We start from the raw sequence: 20,268 nt of genomic DNA, 5'->3' as shown, positions 1-20,268 counted from the left end.
GCTCCACCATCAACAGGCCTGATGTTTATTTTTATACCCATATTTTTGGCACACAGATACATTACCTAATACACATGTCTAAATAGAGATAATTGGAAAAGTGACACATTAACTTTTAACAAATCACTTGATTAACATTCTATATCCTTGTATTGTGATTATAGATTCTTGACAGAATAAAAGTTTCACACAAGATAAATTATTTCATCACAGGTGGCTTAATTTTCTCATTACCCTGTGAGGAGCTTGAGCTTACAAATAATCAAGGAAGTTTACTTATTATTGTTAATAAAAAGAAATAATCAGAAGTTCTTAAAGACAATGCAACAATCATATCATTGAGGTTGAGAGGTATTGGGAACACAATTCAGATTTAATATTAAACTTATCATTTTTCAGGATTTACTAGGGAGTTTATCAAGGGGAAGAATCAAGTCACTGAGGCATGATGAAGCTTGGTGTACCTGCACATTTTGAATGGGCCTTTATGATTGATTTGTATGCTGGCTTCATGAGAATAAGTTTCTGTGAGTGGGAAAGTTCTGGGCTTGGCTTGTAGCTATGATTTTACTAAGAATTATGTACCTAAGTAAAAGTTAACCCATGATAGTCTTTTGGGATTACGTTTGAGGGTCTGATTTTTTGGTGATGTTTCAGAAAAATAGAGTACATGTATTTTACTCTTGTATTATTCCTTCCATGTCAATTCCATAGCTAAGGGATATCCATTAATGAGAGTGGTCATGCAAGGGGGACTGAGTGGGCAATCACATCTCACCAAGGGGCCACTCTGTGGCCTCCTTAGCTACCATGAGTGACTTTGTCAAGGAGTTGTAGCCTGATATCTCCCAGCACATCACACATGTGCCACTGTTGATCTATGCAAATGTAAATTAGCTATTTGTCATGCACACTGTCTAGAGAGCAGAACATAAATTCTGGACTAAGAGAATTATGGTCAACAGAAATCAATCGATCAAAGCATTTATTAAGCTCCTACTATGTGAAACCAGTTACATTTTCCAACAGAGGACTTCATAACAATAAGACTTGTACCACATTATACAAACTTGAATTCTTTTTTTTTTTTGACATGAGAAATCACTGAAAAGTTCCAAGACTATATAATAATTTGCTGTGGGTATGGGGCCTGCCCTTACCACAGCTTCAGGGGTCCTTGACTAGGTGTGGTGGCATCGGCAGATAATGAATGATGGGAAGACAGTTGAGAGTGTCAGCCTGTAGCCAGGCATCACAAGGAACTGTTCCACTTGGCCCAGGGTTGTCTTTATTTTTATACTCCCCAGTGGTTACATATTTCCTTGGCAAACAGCTTCATTTTTCAACATACATGTTCCTTACAGGTAATTGGATAAGTCATACATTAACTTTTAACAAATTGTTTAATTAACATTCTGTGACTATTCTACATACTATGTTGCTACAACAAACACAAAGCTTTTACAAAAGATAAATGTTTTCTCATCACAGGTAGAGTAACTAGAGGTCAGTTCTTCATTAATCTGTGAGGTGCTCGGACTTGCAGATAAGCTAAGAAAAATGATTTGTTACTTTTAATCAAACAGATAATCAATCAGGATTTGTTAGGAAACAACCAACAAAAACACTGCTGCTAAGTGCAGGGTCAAAGGGTAACAGAAACATAATCCAGTTTTTGATATTATATATCAAATATACAGATATATATATATATGTATATATCAGGCTAATCATTTTTCTGTTTCATGGAGGTTTCCAAGACAGATTACCTAGGTTTTAATTAGTAAAACAAGTTAGTGAGGTGTAATGTACCAGTCTGTGCCTGGAGGGTAATTAATCTACCTGTCATCCCTGGTTTATAGTGGGGGTGGAGAATATAACTGCAACCTTGTTAGCAGTTTAACCTGAGGGAAAGGGGGGTTTTCCATCTAAGTGGGTACATAGGAATCTTTAGGTTTAATTCTATATGATCTTTTGGTGATATTCTGGGAGAATAATGTGGGATATCTATATTAATCCTGTAGTTATTTTGCTCTCATCTATTTTCTTCTGTGAAGCAATTCCAAAAATAAGAAATGTTAGTGAGAGAAGTGACACAGAGGGGGTCTGAGTGGATGTTTCCATCCTTCCTGGGGGCCACTTTCAACCCTAGTTTCCATGTGTGACCATGTCAAACAGCATGGCTTTGATGGCCCCCTGGCAATAACTGGCCTTTATTTAAATCAGTGTCATTATACTATGCTCATCATAGATGAGTAACAGTACTGCTTGATTATGAATTCAGCATATACTACTTGTCAAGCAAGTCTCATATGGACACAGATACTCTGGTCTGGAGCCCAGGAGGCTGAAACTGAAAGAAGCGAAAACCATATGGAATGCCCATGTAACTGAGCCTCAATCAAGTAGAAGCTCAGAATTTGGGGTTTCTTTCTGACAGTCTGACAATAGAATATGTAAATTTTGTTTCACTGTACCAGCCTCTGCTTCACTTGGCTATGTCTGACTGGAAGCAAAAGCAATAGCTAATTAATTAAGGGGTAGAATAATTGTGAAACAAGTCAAGAAAAAAGACAATGATTCTAACAAACTCAAATTCCATCCTTATGAAAGTACTATACTATTGAGGCAAAAGCAGAAGTTGGAGATGTACAACAGAATGCTCTGCTATATCATTATACTGTGTTGCCCTCCCCACCCATATGGTTCGAGGAAGGAACTGGGGCTGACTAATAAAACTATATGGTCAGAAAACAATTGCATGATTCCTTTGGATATATATGTATCCAATACCTAAGGACTTTGGAGTTAGTAAGAAATTGATTTTAATGGCCCAACTTGATATCACTAACAAGTGATAGACTTGATTCCCATAAGTTCAAAGAAAAGTGTTTCCAACTCATTTTGCATATTTAGACATTAGAAGCACTAGGAAATCTTTTGAACTTTTCTAGATTGATTTGCTTTAATCTATATGAGGAAATAACAATAATAAGTAATATTTTTACCATGTATGCACAAGGAAGAACTGGAAAACCTTCATGGTTGCTGAAGTGTTGTGAGAAAGCATTTTTCAGTGTATGGATTCCGTTTCTGATATGCTCCATTCTAACCAAATAAAGATTTTAAGAGCTGGATATTCAAGGAAATTCAGAAACCAAACACTGTCATAAGATCTATAGTCTAAGTGTTTCAGTTACACAGTTAAGTTAGAAATGGAGACCAGAACAAAAACTCTAGTGAAGTCAACATATAGCATTTCTAATATTGGGAACTGCCCAGGGATAATGCTTTTAAGATGTTTATTAATGTTCAGGCAAAAGCTATGACTTCTCATTAACTTGGACTTTGAAATCTCAAAGGATGGAGAAGACAGAATTCCAGTATATGTCAACTAAAAGTCCAAGAGGAATCTGTGGGAGCAGCACAAGAAGGGTAGGGGCTTCCAAGCCCAAAGCACACCAGGATGTAAAATAGGCTAGGAAGTCAGGGGCTTTCAATTCAGCAAGGCTGTGGAAATAAGCCCAGAACACCCCCGAATGCAAGGCCTCTGGGAAGCCATTAACTTACAAGTAGTAGGCATGTAGTCTTTCCTCTTAGCTTGAAACCAGCCTATTCTTCTCTCTGAATTATCAAATGTTCTGCCGAGAAACCACTAGGGCAAGAACTTCATCAGAAACCTTGCTAGGGAGTCACCCACTGAAGGTCCAAACCCAGCTGAGCAGTCATACATTGCATATTAATCCATTACATAAAGAAAACTTTTGTCTGTGATCACTGACGTAACCTAGGTTCATTATCCTTACTTGAGAATCGTTACCAATCATTGTTTCTGTATGAAGACTACCTAACTCTTAGACGTAGGTCATTTACCCTACAAATTGTAGACCCCAGCCCAATAAACTTTGCCACTGCACTGAGAAGCTGTCTGCTTAGTTCTTAGTTGAAAAAGCACCTCCTGTAAGCCCAACCCCCATGCTTCTTGCCTGCGCTGTATGACCCATGAGGCCCATCCTGGAGCTGGTCTTTGCAGAAACCTACCAACCAATCATGGCCATTTGAGAAGAATACTGACAGAAACAAATGACTATATTGCCCAAGTTAATTGTCAAAATCTTTATCAAGGCAAAATGGTTTTGCAGAGAAATCTTAATATTCCCAGAACCGAAAAGTTTTTAGATTTCTGGAAAACTATTCCATGTCTAATTATGAAGAAAATGGACAACTTGCCTTTGAGGAGCAGCTAGATAGCACAGTGGTTTGAGCACTGGTACTGAAATCCTGAAATCAGGAAGACCTCCAGCCTCAAACTCTTACTAGCTGTGACTTGTTTGCCTCAGTTTCCTCAACTGTAAAATATGTATAATAATTTAGGGTTGTTGTGAGGGTCAAATGATATATCTACAATGTGCTTAGCACAGCGTGCAACACATAGTCATTGCTATGTAAATTATTATTCCTTACCCTCCCCTTTTTATAAAATAACAGTGGGAGAATTGTGGGAGCCCTGTAAAGACAATTCACCAATCAAAGGAGAGTTGGTTGGAGTAAATGGAGACAAATGATAAGCAATAACAACCCTGTCCTCGTACTAATCATCAATAGTTCTCTGTCTACTGGCTGCTTCTCTAAAGTCTACAAATATACTTATGTCTCCATTATTCTAAAAATAAAAAAAAAGAATCCCTCACTAATCTGGCCATTCCCATTATCTGACATCCTATGATTCTCCACCATTTTATGACTAAATTCCTTGAAAGCGTCCAATATAATAAGTGCCTCCACATCTTTTTTTTTTCTCATGTTTAACTCTGCAGTCCAGCTTCTGATGTCATTATGCAGCCAAAATATGCTCTCTGAAGTTCTTTTCCCCAACCATCTTTTCTGACCACTTTGCAGTCTTTAACGTTATTAATCACCTCTTCTCCTTGATGCTCTTCAATGTCTGTAACCCTGTTTTCCTGTTCCTCCTCCTCCATCCTTTGCTGGATCTTCATCCATGTCATTCTCACTAATCATAAGGATGCCCCAAGGCTCTGATCTCTTCTCTTATCCCACTATAGAACTCACTCAGTGATCTCATCAGCTCCCATTGTTGCAATTATCATGTCCAGGTGACTCAGATCTACCCTTCCAGCATTAACCTTTCTCCTGACCCCCAGGCATCTTGAAATACATGTCCTTATACATTTTAGAACTCAACATATCCAAAACAACTCATTATCATTAGCCCCCAAACCTTCCCCTCTTACTATCTTTATATCTTCCTCAAGGTCAGAAACCACATGTCATCTTCAACTCCTTGCTCTCTCACCATCCCCCATATGCAATCAATTGTGAAGTCCTGTTATTTTATATCTCTTCAATATGTCCTCTTCTCTCCTTGGACACTGCCACCACCATTGTGTACTTTCTCATGACCTGGGATATTGCAGTAGCCAGATGATTGGTTTCCTTGCCTCATCTCTCCCCATTCCAATCAGCCATCAAATTGATTTTCCTAAAACACACCTGATGTCACATACACTATGCCCCCATTGTGTAAACTCCAGGAGCTCCCTAATACCTTCAGGATCAATATAAAATCTTGTTTGGCATTTAATGCCCTTCATAACCCGCTCACTTTCTATCTTTTCAGCCTTCTTACACCTTACTTTCTCTCACATACTCTGTGATCCAATGACAATGTACTCTTTGCTGCTCCTCTAGCATGACACTATCTCCCAGTAACAGACATTTTCATTGGCTATCCCCCAAACCTATCTCCTGTCTCCTCATCTCGGCTTCCTTGCTTCCCTGAGTTTTCTTCAAGTCTCAGCTGAAGTTCCACCTTTTTACAGGAAGCCCTACCCAGTCCTCCCTAACCTTGGTATCTTCCCTCTGAGATTATCACCCTGTATATATCTTGTTTGCACATAGTTGTTAGCATAGTGTCATCCCCTCCTCCTATTACACTAAAAGCTGGGAGTATTGGGGTTTTCCCTTTATATCTATAGTGCTTAGCAGTGCCTAAAATCTCAATTGACAAATCTAATGGCTTTTCCCCAATCATCTTTTTTGACCACTCTGCAGCCTTTACCATTATTAATCACCCTCTTCTCCTGGATACTCAAGTGTTTGTAATACTGTTCTCCTCCTCATTCTTAATGATACTTGCACAGACGATAAGTAAAGTTACCCACAATGTACAATAAACATTTATACAAGACAGTGACTCAGTGACACTTCCAGTAAAGGAGATGCTGTGTACATTACTGTGTATTGTAACCCAATAGTCTTGCCCAGGTGCAGTTCCAAAAAAGGAAGAGAACTGACTGAACCCAGAAGCACCAATTACCCTGCCTAAAATTTCAGTCACACAGTTCTAGACTACAGATGTCCCACAGAGCCTAAAAATACTATCAGCCAGCTTGAGTTCTTCACAAGCTCAGGTTTAAGAATATAGGTTTATAGTTTTTATGAGGATCATGATCAGTCATACCATGATCATGACATTCAGATAGTCCAATAGATCAGCAGGTCATAGGAAAGCTCAGGCTCTTCTAGTCATGACCAAACTAACCTATGATGTTATAGGCAAACCTGGAAGCATTTACACGTATTGCTAGACAAAGTATTAATGTTAACCTTTGTGATGCATGCGTTATATGGAATTAGTGATATTCAGTTACCAAATGCCATGCATTATATTGATTTATTTTGCTAATTTTTTATAGATTACTATATTTACTATAGCTATACTTATTATACATTGGATTGCTATTTGCATATGCAATACGCAAATAATTTTACAGTCCTACTGATTTACTTGTTTGCATTGTTCTATCATGCGTTTTTTTTTCCTTATGTTCTGTAGATGTGCATATACTTTGGTGATAAATATATGTAAAACACCCTATTCATAATTTGGACATATAGGTCCTGAAGCAGGTTAAGTGCTTTGCACTATTCTACGTCTATAGTGTATGTGACTAGTGAGCAGTTTTCCACCAGTGTTCCCCAAAATCTCAGTAGCACTGAAATTACTTAAGGAGAAATTATCCAGTTTTAATGACACTGATCTTAGGAAAAGACTTGAGCACAGGAGAATTAGGAGCAAGTAGAAGTAATGAAGAAAGGAAAGGAATATGGAAAAGAAAGGTGTCAAGAGCAGAGTATTCCAAAAGATAAGACATCAGGGCTGGAGGTGGGAATGCTGAGACAAGCCCTGAGAGCCTGTCAGAGTGCTATAATAATGTTGGGCTGCAATTAGACAGGTTCATTATAGTGAAAATGGTCATATGGAGTGAAAATTAGTGATAGCAAGTCTAGAATATGGTCTTTGACTTGTTCATCTGGCATGTGGAGGCCAGATCATAAGCAAGTTGTTGTTAAAATGTGCCCTGACCTAGTCAACCAGAATGGGAATTTATTTTAAATTTTAACTGTGTAGGAATATCTAGGGTTCAAGTCTAGCCTCAAGACACTTCCTAGTTGTGCAACTCTAGGGAAGTGCCCTTACCACTCTTCTACCTTGGAACAGTTACTTAGTATTGATTCTAAGACAGAAGGTAAAGTATGTGACTTTTAAAAATGCAATTAGACACTATGGAAATCATTAGAAAACAAATTCCCCTGGGGGCAGCTGGGTAGCTCAGTGGATTAAGAGCCAGTCCTAGAGACGGGAGGTCCTAGGTTCAAATCTGGCCTCAGCCACTTCCTAGCTGTGTGACCCTGGGCAAGTCACTTGACCCCCATTGCCTAGCCCTTACCACTCTTCTGCCTTGGAGCCAATACACAGTATTGACTCCAAGATGGAAGGTAAGGGTTTAAAAAAAAAGAAAAAAAAGAAAACAAATTCCCCATTTTTCTACTTCACAGATATTATAGGACTTAGCCAGGTAAGGGGAAAATTCGACCTAAATCTCTGGAGTAGTGAAAAACTCCAAAAGGATATTTGAATTAGGCCATAAGTATAGAAGCTCCTTTTAATTTTACTTTCTAGAACCAAGTCTACAACACAGTCATTAATTGACCTGATATTCGGGCAGGGTTTCAAAATCCAAGGGGCAGCTTATGCCTATAAACTTCTATTTTTTTAACTATTGCTTGTCTTAGAATTTATACTAAGTATCATTTACAAGGAAGAAGCAAGAGGAGATTCTGTTAGTTAAGCTTGCCCAGGATCATACAGCTGAAAGTGTCTGAGGTTAGATTTGAATTTCTAGAGCGATTATCTGGCTGAAGATCATTCAAAAGAGCACCATTGTTTGTAATCAATGGGATGGCACCAGAGCAGTTCTGGTTATAGAATTCTAAGCTAAAAGTAATCTGCCAAATTCTCCCAAACGAGGTATGGCATAATAGCCACCATATCCTGAGCATCATCAGGCAATGAGAAAGCTCATTAGGGCTAGGATCAGTACCCCTTTATGTTTTTTCCACTTGAACCTTCAGTTATTTCCTTTGTTAATGATTAGGCCAATCAATCAACAAGCATTTATCATGTGTTCACTATGTGCCAGGAACCAGAAGTCACTCATTTCTGTATGGCCCCAATTGTTTTAAATTTACCATGGCTCAGGATTCCCTATTAGACTAGCCTAAGGTCCTGAATTTGCCCCAAGACCTTAAATTGGCATTTGTAACTATGTAACCTTGAGTTTGGGGACTAGCTTTATTGTCAGACATGATTAAGCACACCTAATGATAGATTTGAATGAGCTCCTTTACAATAAAGCATTTCCACTGACCACCTACTTCCATTCTCATGGGCCCAATAAGAAGCTAGGAGGCTAGTGCCCCAGCATCTAACAGAATAAGAATCATTTCACTTCTAGTTTATTTTTCTACTTCACAGAACTTAATTGGGTCAGAGGAATATTATCTACATTTCCAAATTCAGCACAGTAGAGGAAATTCTTGTAGTTTGGGCATAAGAAATCACATTGTGCTTAGGATAAAAGCAAGTTTCTCTTTATAACCTGGCCTTAGATAATCACGGCTTGATGGTGAAAGCAAGTTTGTCTGACTTGAGTTCATTAATAAGCTATCCTAATTTGGTCCATCATGGTGTCTTTATTATTCTTAAGGTCTTGGCTCTCTATCCTGAAAGTGATAGCATATTCCAACAATAACATCAGGCAGTTAGGAAAATTTAAGTGTCAGTCTCGGCTCAAAGTGCCTTTGTATATTGAATTTGTCATTAAAAAAAAAAAACTAAGTTGTGCTAATAGATGGTTGGTATCAATAATGGCATCACTTAGCAGTTTATATGAGCAAATAACCTAAAGAGCAGGAACCCCATCCTAGGGAGATCCATGAAGAAATTCCACAAGATGGCTTTCGGATATAAATTCATCAAAGTCAGAAACCCAGAAATTTCACTCAAGAACTCTGAAAATTTGTCTAAGGAAGTTAGGGTTGGATAAATTGTTCAAATAGCTCCCACTGAGTATCTTCTGAAGAAAAATCACTTTCCCTTACAAGCTGCCTTTTCTAATCATTCAATCCAGCTGTGCCTGAAGTATGGTGATATGTTTTCATCCATTTCTCTGTACCTGTTGATAGTCCTAGGATTAGCAGCACATTTCTTACATCCCACTGAGAAGGATGGGGAAGTGAGATGAATGAAGCGAAAAAGTTATCACAGTCCAAAATCAGTAACAACTCTCAAAAGGGCAAAAGTCTGTAAACAAACCAAGTCCAATATAGAAATGATATAGAGAACAATCTATAATCAAAATCAGTAAAAGGGCATTAACATGGGGAAATAAACTAAGCTATTCCAGAAACATAACTCACACAAATGTACTACACACATAAAAACAGGAAAAAATTGAACTGGGAAGGAAAAAAGTAATTTCTATAGGGTTCAGACACAACTAAAAGTGCTGTTTTCTTATAGCTGTTCTGTTTATGAGCTACTTTCAATCATGCCCATCCATTCATTCCACTCGAGGCATGACAGAGAAAAAGATGAAAGTTAAATGGTAATTAGATGGCACTTTAAATTACAGAAAAGCATCCTACTGTCAAAGTAGAATAACTAATATGATTACAGATAAATGGAATGGAAATTGATCTGTGATTTCATCAATGTTAAGTACTCCCTATGAGAGACTTCTTCTACCAGTGAAGACTGGAACCAACTACCTCTGCAACTTGTATCTTAGAAAGTTGCCTCGGAAACTGAGAAGCTAGGTGATTTGCCCAGAATTTCACAGCCTGCTTCTATAAGAGGTATGAGTTGAACTCAAATTTCCCTGACTTTAATGCAGGCTGTCTTTCTACCCATGCTATGTTCTCACATAAATACCTATGCTTGATTTTTTTTTAATTAAGGATACAAAAGAACAGAAGAGTAAGCTTCTGAATTGAGTTTTTGAAAATTTCCTTAAATTTTCAAAAAGCCTTTTAGATGTGCCTGTTCAAATATCCCCAAAAGTCCTGAATTTTGTGACCCTAGAGAAAGTGTTCCTTTACCTCCTGTCTTAATGTCATATAAAATAAGATAGGAATAATAATGAAGCCGTAGTTAATAATAAGTAGAAGACAGAGTGGCTGGCCTTAGAATAAAGAAGATCTAAATTCAAAAACCTATCTCTGGACCATACTAACTATGTGACCATGAACAAATCACTTAAACTTTCATTTTCCCAGATACCTCTCTACAACTCCATGTTAAAGACAAATTGTTGATCTGCATCACTGAGGGGAATTCTGCAAGGGGAATTCTCCACATAATGAAATCAAAGGTCTGAACAAAAAAAAAATTCATAGCAAAAAAAACAATTTTAGTTGATACATTACTGAGCTGCAATTTATATACACTTTAAAAAACTTGGTATCATGCATCTATAGTATTTATAATTGATTAAATATAGTATCTGTAATCATTTCTATAAAAACCTTTGGACAACAGTCACGTGGTCAGGAATCTTGGTTCCTAACCCTACATTATAACATCACTTTCATGTAATATGAATTTTAAATAATTTCAAACATCCAATAAGTAAATCTGCCACAAATATAAGAACAAACAGTGTAGTTCCTTTGCTCCAGAAAGGTTTAAGTCCCACTGATTTGTTTCAAAAGCTGTAGTTGCTTTAGCAATCAGATTCCTTTATTTTCCAGAAACCTTGGACTTAAAATGGTTGTTCTGAGTAAACAGCACACAGATTTGTACATTTCTAATCCTAACTTGGTAACAGCCAATTTATATTTAGGGGGAGAAGTAAAAATAAAGGGAAAAAATTCTCTCAAATATATCAGTATTTGAAAGATCCATGATTCCATAACGCAGTCTGCAATCCTTCTATACTTAAGTCTTCATTAGTTTTGTGACCAAATTAGTTTTTAACCTGGTAGTCAACCTTCTGGTGAAGGCCTTCTGCAAACTTACCTAAGATGGTTGTTTAATGAGAGATAACAAGCCAATCCTAGGCCTATACTTTCAAATATACCAAATAAAATCAGTTGATGGGTGAAAAAGTGAAATCTTGACTGCAGGTTGTTGAACTAAGGGATTAATCTGAAAAATTCCCCTTCATTCAGTAACTTACCATGGTTACTCTCCACTGTGAATGTTCCAATGTGAGATGAGGGCTAAACTTTTTAATTCACTGTATGCATAAGATTCCTCACTAATATAAATTACCTGATATTAAGCAAGGTGTCTACTCTGGGAGATGGGTTCCAAACATTCATTTATCTTCACAGAGATTCTCTCCAATATGAACACAACAACATTTATCAAAAGATGAACTGATTCAGAAGCCCTTTCAAATATTCAGTATGCTCATCATTCTCTCTGGCAAAGATTTTTCTGATATTGAGTAAGGTATACTAGCTGAAAGTTTTCCTATACCCAGTATTTTCATTGGTGTTGTCTCTGTTATATTCAGTCAGCCAACTCTAGAAAGGCAAGGTTTAACAGTCAGGCTTGTGTCAGTAAAGAGTATTGTTCAGAACCAAGATAAGGGATAACTAAGCGTAAGTTACATAATCAGTCAGAAGGCAAAACTAAGGGAGCAGAGAAATCACAGCATACAGAGACAACAAAAGTTGAGGTCAGAGATTCAGGCAATATAAATTATAGGCAAGCAGGGGAGAAAATGAGAGGGTGGGGACAAAACTTCATCATGAGCTGCAGTGTCAAGAAAGCCACAGAAATCAAACCCGGTATTTATGACCCAAATAGGTGAACTCTTTGCGTTCTAGTATTTCATCTTCTCTTTTATGATGGGTTGGCTAATATTGGTCACGTTAGTTTTTTATTCATAAAAGCATACAAAATGTCAGTGTTGATGTTTTTTAAAATCACCAAATATGAATCTTCTGATGTGACAGATCATCTCTCATAAGAAGTTGTTCCATATCAGTTATATTCTTGGGATTCCTCTCCAGTATGAATTCTCTGATGTTGAGTAAGAGATGAGCTGCGGTTGAAGGTTTTACCACATTCATTGCATCCATAGGGTTTCTCTCCACTATGGGTACTTTTATGGTGAATAAGGTGTGTCCTACAGCTGAAGGCTTTCTCACATTCACTACATTTATATGGCTTCTCTCCAGTATGAATTCTTTGATGTTGAGTGAGTTCTGTACTCCGACGGAAGGTTTTCCCACATTTATTGCATTCATAGGGTTTCTCTCCAGTATGGATTCGCTGATGTTGAGTAAGGTGTGTACTCCATCTGAAGGTTTTTCCACATTCATTGCATTCATAGGGTTTCTCGCCAGTATGGATTCTCTGATGTTGAGTAAGGTGTGCACGCTGGCTGAAAGCTTTCTCACATTCACTGCATTCATAGGGTTTCTCTCCAGTATGAATTCTTTGATGTCGATTAAGATCTGTACTTTTTCGGAAGGCTTTCCCACATTCATTACATTCATAGGGCTTCTCTCCCGTATGAATTTTCTGGTGTTCAGTAAGGTGTGTACTCCAGCTAAAAGCTTTTGAACATTCACTGCATTCATAAGGTCTCTCTCCAGTGTGGATTCTCTGATGTTGGATAAGGTGTGCACGCTGGCTAAAAGCTCTTTCACACTGATTACATTCATAGGGCTTTTCTCCAGTATGAATCCTCTGATGCTGAGTAAGGTCTATAGTCCGTCTAAAAGCTTTACCACATTCATTACATTCATAGGGCCTCTCTCCAGTATGAATTCTCTGATGTTGAATAAGGTGTGCACGCTGGCTGAAAGCTTTATCACATTCATTACATTCAAAGCGTTTCTTCCCTGAACAAGTTCTCTTATGTTTAATTAGGCCAGAATTCTCTTTGAAGTTCTTTTTGCACATGTCACATTTATGACAATTCTCTCCTACAGAAATTTCCTGAGGAGTGGTGGCTGAGTTGAGACTATAGCTTACTCGAAATTTATTAGATTTAGGAAATTTCTTCCCAGTAAAGTTTTTCTTCTGGGTAACTTCCAGCAGTTTCACTTGTCTTTCGTGGATTCCCTGTTGAGAATTTGACTGGCTATCACATTCCCATGGTTTTCCTAATTTGGAAGACCAGAGACCATTCATGGTGATTCCTTCCTGGTTTGAGTTCTCTTTGGAAATGCCTTCCTTTGGAGTTGAATCTTTGGCTTCAGGCCTAGTTTCCCTGTCTGAAAGAAATGAAATACACTGAGAATGAGAAAATGAAACTAATAATGAGTACAAAGCTTATTTGAATTTTTCCACTCTAAAGCATTTTTTAAAATTCTGAGAAGAGAAAGGGAAAGGGGTAGCAATAAAGAGAGCTAGAAGTAGGAATGATACAATATGAAAGGAGAATATAAAGGATCTATCAAATCAGACTGATGAGTAATAATCTTTAAGCAAAGGGCATGTGGCTAGTAAAAAATATCAGGGTAGAATCAAGATTAAAGGAGGTAGATGGGCATCAATTCTCAGTCCTTTATCACCTCATTATGAATAATGGCAAGAACACCTACTTTGGAGTAAAATGACTACACTACTTAGCAGTCAGCTAATTGACCCTAGAAAAGTAACTATATTCTGTGAACATAAATTTCCTCATCTGTTACTAACTGTACTACCTACCTACAAACTGTACTTCACAGGGTTTTGTGGGTGTTAGAAATAGTCTAAGGCAGGCATTCTTAATATGAGGACTGTGAACTTTAAAAAAAAAATTTGTTAGCTCTATGCCAATATAATTGGTCTCCCTAGAAATCCTACACATTTTATTTTATGAATCTAAAAACATTATTCTGAAAAAAGGTCTAAAAGTTTCACCAGACTTCCCAACGGGGTATAACTCAGAAATAGATTTTGAACCTCTGACCTAAGGAAAGTTCTCTATTATATTATAAAGCACTACATAAATAAGCTATTTTATACCAGTTTCTAGCACAGTCCCTTCAGCAAATATCCTGCCCTGAACACTTACTACCTATATAATCATGGGGCAGCTCACTTAATCTATTAGTCTTAGCTTCTTCATCTGCAAAATGAAGATCACAGGGTTATTATGGTGAGGAGGAAAATGTTCTGCAAATCTTAAAGTACTATGTGAATGTAAGTTTATTATTACAGAAGTCTTGATAAGTGTTTAACAATTTCAATCATAAAGGCTTCTAATTATCCTTCCTGTCACTAGTCACCTTTTCTCTCCAAATAGAGCTACACACAACTGCTACCAAAGTGATCCTCGACAAACAACAGTTTCAGGTTTGAAGTACACTCTCATGACTCCAATTTCCTATACCTATCTTAGCAGAAAGTGACTATTGGATAAGCAAGAACTTTCTCTTTTGAAGTTTTATACCCAGTACCTAACAGAGTACCTGACATATAGTAGGCACTTAATAAATGATCACAGATTGACTAATTAAACAGAGTCCATCTAGTGCTATAATTATCTTGATCTCTATGAATAAACCTATGAATCCTGACATCTATGGAATATCTATCAAGAAGTACAAAAGAGTGAAGATGCATATCATACTTGCCCCAGAATCAGGCTCACTTCTACATTTTAATCAAAAGTATTTTATTCTTGTTCTCTTATACTTCCTGGACCCTCACCCACTCCAACTACTAAGAGACATTTTGACTATTATAACCAAAACTCCTAACCTCTATTCTTATTTCATTTCAAAATATTTGGTCAACCTCTGACTAAGCTTGGCTTGCTGGTTCTAGCATACATAAGTCTTTCTTAGCATATCCTAGCAATCTTTCCTGGTGTTCTCCCCACTTAGACTATCACTGCTGTAACATACTAGGCATGTTAGCATCTTGGAAGTATGATGGATGTATTGATATTGTACCTTAAATATTCATATACCAAGACTCATGGTCAGGTTACTTAAACTTAATGGTCATTGTATGGAAAGGGACAGTCCAAAGGACAAGCGCAAAGGGCAAGTAAATTCCTGGGCTGGGCGTTGCCAGCCACAGTGTCCTGGCTCGGACTACATTCCTTTAAAAAACATGGGTTGGATTAATCTCCTCCTCTTTGATTTCATTATTGTCAAATCAACCAATGTTAAAACCTATATCATGTCACGTATTCATTAATCACCTCCCACTTCACATTCCTAAAATCTCCAATAAAAGTTGGGGAACATGTGTGAGCCTCCTCTTACTTCTCTTGCCTTGCCTCTCTTGCACTTGCTCTCCCTCTTGCCTCTTCTATAATGTTCCTCACAACTGACTGATTTACGCAGTGCAGCTGCCCCGCATATCTCCCATTAATCTCTTGGCCATCTGGCCCATGGGGAGTACTTGGCTCCACGCATGTTCTCTTGATTCTCTTACTTATAATTTCTGCACTTGTCATCTTCCTATAGAGAGGTATTAACGAAGCTCGCTACTCCCCACGTGTTTATAACGTCTTGTCTCTGAGTCTTTATTCCTGTGTCTCTCCCTCTGTCTTTAATCTATTCATCCATATTCCTCTAGCCTCCAATTTCCTTTTCCGGTCACCACCCACAGGTTCATTATATAGGAGCTACTGGCAGTTCCTATAACTGCCAATTACCAACTGCCATCCCTGTCCAAAAAAAATCCAATAATCATTCACATCTATATGGTGATGTTTACATAGGTTTGAAAAATATTTTATATTCCTTTTTAATTCTCAAAATAATCCTGAGCTATTAAAAACTCTATTTCACAGATGAAAAAACTGATATCTTGTCATGTAACTTATAAGTGTCAGAGTATAATTTCAGCCCATGTCTATCCTGATTGCCAATCCAATGTTTTTTCCACTAGAGCTTAATGTCATGTGTCTCTGGAAAAACTTTAATGGCTAAGATGTTGTCTCTCTGGTTAAATTGGTATCCTAATGATCCCTTACTCAAACCTGTCTTTCCCTTTCTCTTTAATTGCAAATTCTAAACCCCCTTTTATGGTCAACTTATGTTCTACTACCTCAAAAAAGAACTTTATAAACAAATTAGTTCATAGATTTCCTCCTAAATTTACCTCCTTAAAATGTTTACATAAAGATTCTCAGATGTATATATCCAGCCCTGATTTCTCTCCTGAGCTCTGGTCCTGCATCACCAATATTTAAACTTAACACATCCAAAATCATCTTTTCCTTAAAATCCCTCTTCTAAACTCCCCATTACTGGCAAAAGCACCACCATTCCCCCAGGCACACAAGTTCCAGGTCTGACTCCTCAACCTTACTCAGCACACATATCCAAGTAGTTACCAAATTTTATCCTTTTTACCTTCATAATAGCTCATAGAGCCACCTAGATAATTCACGCCCTCAACTCTTACCTATACCACTGCAATAATCTTTGTCTCCATACATCAAGCCTTTCTCATCTCTGATCCATCCTTCACACAGTTATCAAAGTGATTTCCAAAAACATAGTTCCAACCATCTCACACATACCTTTTACTTCCACCCCAAATAAAGCCAGCAGTTCCCTTTTACTTCCAAAAGTAAATATGAAGGACTTTGTCCATAACCTGGCACTTTCCTCCCTTTCAAATCCCCTTACACATTAGTCCCCTCTATACAAGCTTCTGTCTAGCAATGCTAGTCTATTTGCTATCTCATAAACATCACGCACTATCTCCCATCTCTGAGCCTTTGTTATGGTTGTCCCCATAATTGGAATGTTCTCTCTTTTAACTTCCACTTTTAGAAGCCCTAGCAACTCAGCTCAATTTTTGCCTCCTCCAGGAGGCCTCTTCCAGTTTCCCCAGCTGCCAAAGTCTTTCTGCCTAAGGCTGGCTTCAATCCATTCTTCATGTATTTCTATCTACCTATAAAAATATAACTTATATACATTTTCTCCCCTATTAAGATAGGTTCCTTGAAGTCAGGAATGTTTTTGTCTACCTTTGTATCCCCACAACATAGTACAATGCTTGGCTTGAATAAAATGTCCCAAAAAATGCTTGTTGGGGGAAAGTAGGTAGTTCAGTGAATAGAAAGCCACGTGTAGAGAAAGGTGGTCCTGAGTTAAAATCAGACCTCAGACACTTCCTAGTTGTGTGACCCTGGGTAAGTCACTTAACCCAAACTGCCTAGCTCTTATCATTCTATAGAACTGATTCTAAGACATTAGCTAAGGATTTTTTAAAATGTCTTTTATTTATTGATTGATTATAGCAAACATTTTGGCAACCAATTACATAATATTCTTTTTCACTGTTACCGAAATATTTTTGTTTAAATATTCAATATTTAAAATTTGTTATTTGTATCTATTTTGAATTTCCAACTAGATTCTTAGTTCCCAGAAGAAAATTAATATTTGTTAAGAAGTAGCACATATCAAAAAAAATAATAATGTAAGAGATTATAGAATACATAAATAGTATAAATCACATTAACAGTATTTCTATGACTAGAAAAGAGAGGAGACCAGTCATGTGGTGAGAACAGAAAGAGAAAGAGAAAAGTTGAGTGTTACAATGAGAACTAAGGAATAAGAAAATATGTAAGAAGTTTCCAGTGTAAAGGGTGGATCCATTAACTCATCTCATTCTCATAAATGCTCTGCTCCTTTCACTTCCTTCACTTCCACAAAATCCTCTTTCTTGGCTCTCTTCCTACATGTTTACCACTCCTTCTTTTCTCAATTATCATTGCACCCTTATGGACATTCTCCAGGGCTCTGTCCTAATCCCTCTTTTTTTCTCTATCAACTCCCTTGAAGATTTCAACCCCAAAGGGTTCAATTTACATGTCTTTATAAATGTTCCTCAAAGATGTCCCATAGGCATCTCAGATTCAACTTGTACAAAACAATCTTCTCCTTCAACTTTCCTTGTTTCTTTTGAAGAGACTACTATTATCCAAGTCATTCAGTTTTATTACCTTATCTGTGCCTCTTCGCTCTCCCTCATCCCCTATTCTAATCAGTTCTACCTACATAGCATCTCTCCACTTCTACGCTACTACTCTAGTTCCAAATTTCATCACTTCTTACCTACACTATATTGTAACAGCCTCCTAAATGGTTTCTCTGGTTCCAAGCTCTCCTGTCTCCAGTTCATCTTTCTATAGTTGCCAAGATAATTTATCTGAGACAAAGGTATGACCATATCACCCCTATGCTCAAAAGTATTTATAAGCTGCCCATTGTCTGTGGGATAAAATACAGGATCCTTAGCCTGGCATTTAAGGATCTCTACAACCAGGCTCCTACTTACAATTCCCTACTAATTCAATTGATAAGCATTTATTAAGCATTCATCTTGTGCCAAGTATTGTCCTAAGCAAAGGAGAAACAGACAAAATTAAAAACATTCCCTGTTCAAGTAGTCAAGCATGATTTTATATCATTCTTCTTCACAGACATTATAGCCCAGCCTAACTGGACAACTAACCAGTCTCTGAACTTGACAACCCATCTCCCACCTCTTTTCATTTTCAAAGGTCTTCCTTCATTCCTAGAATGTATTCCCTCTTTGTCTGTCAAAATCCTTCCTTCAAGGCTCACTTCAGGTGCTACTCCCTCTATAAAATCTTCCCTGATTCCCTCTAGTAGTTAGTACTCTCTCTCTCCTCAGTTTTCCTGTACTTTACATATATATATATATATATATATATATATATATATATATATATATATATATATATATATATATATATATATATATATATATATATATATATATATACACATACACATGCTAAACACTTTCCCCAAGGTAGAATACAAGGACACTGGAGAATAGGCATTGTTTCATTTTTGTCAATTTATCCTCATCACAGCCACCTAGTAAAGAAGTAGAGAATTGAAATGAATTTGTGGAAAGATATGGGCAATAATTATAAGCAAGAAGGCAAGAATGGGTTTCAATTCACCAGAGTGTAGGGAATTCCAACATCATGGCTCTTTCAAGGAATTAAAATGCAGAATAATGTCATTAAGAACTTCATACATACTATGTTATATGGAAATAACTACTTTAGAAGTTCAGAAAATAGGAAGAACAATATAGGAGAGAAGAATTTTCATGGAGGAGGTGGAACTTGGATAGACATGAGAGGATAAGAAGAATTTATTTAGGCAGATCAGAAGGCGGCGGCCCTCCAGGAGAAGTGCAAAACATATTCAAAGCTGCAGAGGCACAACCTTACAGAGAAGATAGCACTTACATATGAAGTTTGCTTGAGGGACAATAAAGCAAAATAAAATTTAATTATGAAAATAGACAACAGAATCAAAGATTTAAAGCTAGAAGGAAACTTACAAGTCAGAGTGTAAACTCCAAAATTTAAAAATGTAGAAACGGAGGCACAGAGGGTGACTTGCCCAGGTTCATACAGCTAGTAAATGTCTAAGGCAGAACTGATGCCAAATCCAGTATCCTATCCATTAGGCCATGTTGCCTCTCCAGTAAGAAGGCATTATAAACTTTTTAATTGAGTAACAACAAGGTAGAGACACTCTCTAACATCCATTCTGCCCCTTACTTTCTTAGTAAGAGGGACCTATTGCATCAGCTGATTTTGTACATGAGGTTCAGATTCCTAATCATTCTGGGGACATACAAATGGTATTTCTATTTTCCAGGTAATCTTTAGAGTTGCAAATTGATAGCTACATTAACTGTGCTGGGTTGGAAGACTTTTAGATCTGGCAGTAATATAAAAGGGGACTGTTAGGGAGGTCAAAGAAGAACTTCATTAATCTGGTTATGAAGTGATATGATCAATGCCTACAAGGTTGGTAGCTGAATGGACACTAAAGAATGAATCTTGGAGAATACTACAGAGGAAGAAAACAGTAAGACTTGAAAGGTACAAAAGATATGAGAATTCAAAAGTGAATCCCATTTAAGAC

The 20,268-nt window shown here is 37.3% G+C and overlaps 1 protein-coding gene across 2 annotated transcripts in view; it reads right to left on the bottom strand.

The window, feature by feature from the left end:
• Positions 1–968: 968 nt before the first annotated feature.
• Positions 969–20,268, bottom strand: part of LOC100014888 (zinc finger protein 501-like) — a 32,374-nt gene continuing 13,074 nt past the window's right edge. For both annotated transcript variants that reach the window (XM_007477061.3, XM_056797021.1), the window contains exon 6: positions 969–13,599. In XM_007477061.3, the coding sequence (XP_007477123.1) occupies positions 12,359–13,599 (1,241 nt within the window). In that variant the 3' untranslated portion in view covers positions 969–12,358. The remainder of the gene's footprint in view (positions 13,600–20,268) is intronic.

This window comes from Monodelphis domestica, chromosome 1 (genome assembly GCF_027887165.1).
Source record: "Monodelphis domestica isolate mMonDom1 chromosome 1, mMonDom1.pri, whole genome shotgun sequence".
NCBI lineage: Eukaryota > Metazoa > Chordata > Mammalia > Didelphimorphia > Didelphidae > Monodelphis > Monodelphis domestica.
Note: the sequence above shows the minus strand (reverse complement) of the source record. Positions and strands in the feature narration are given on the sequence as shown.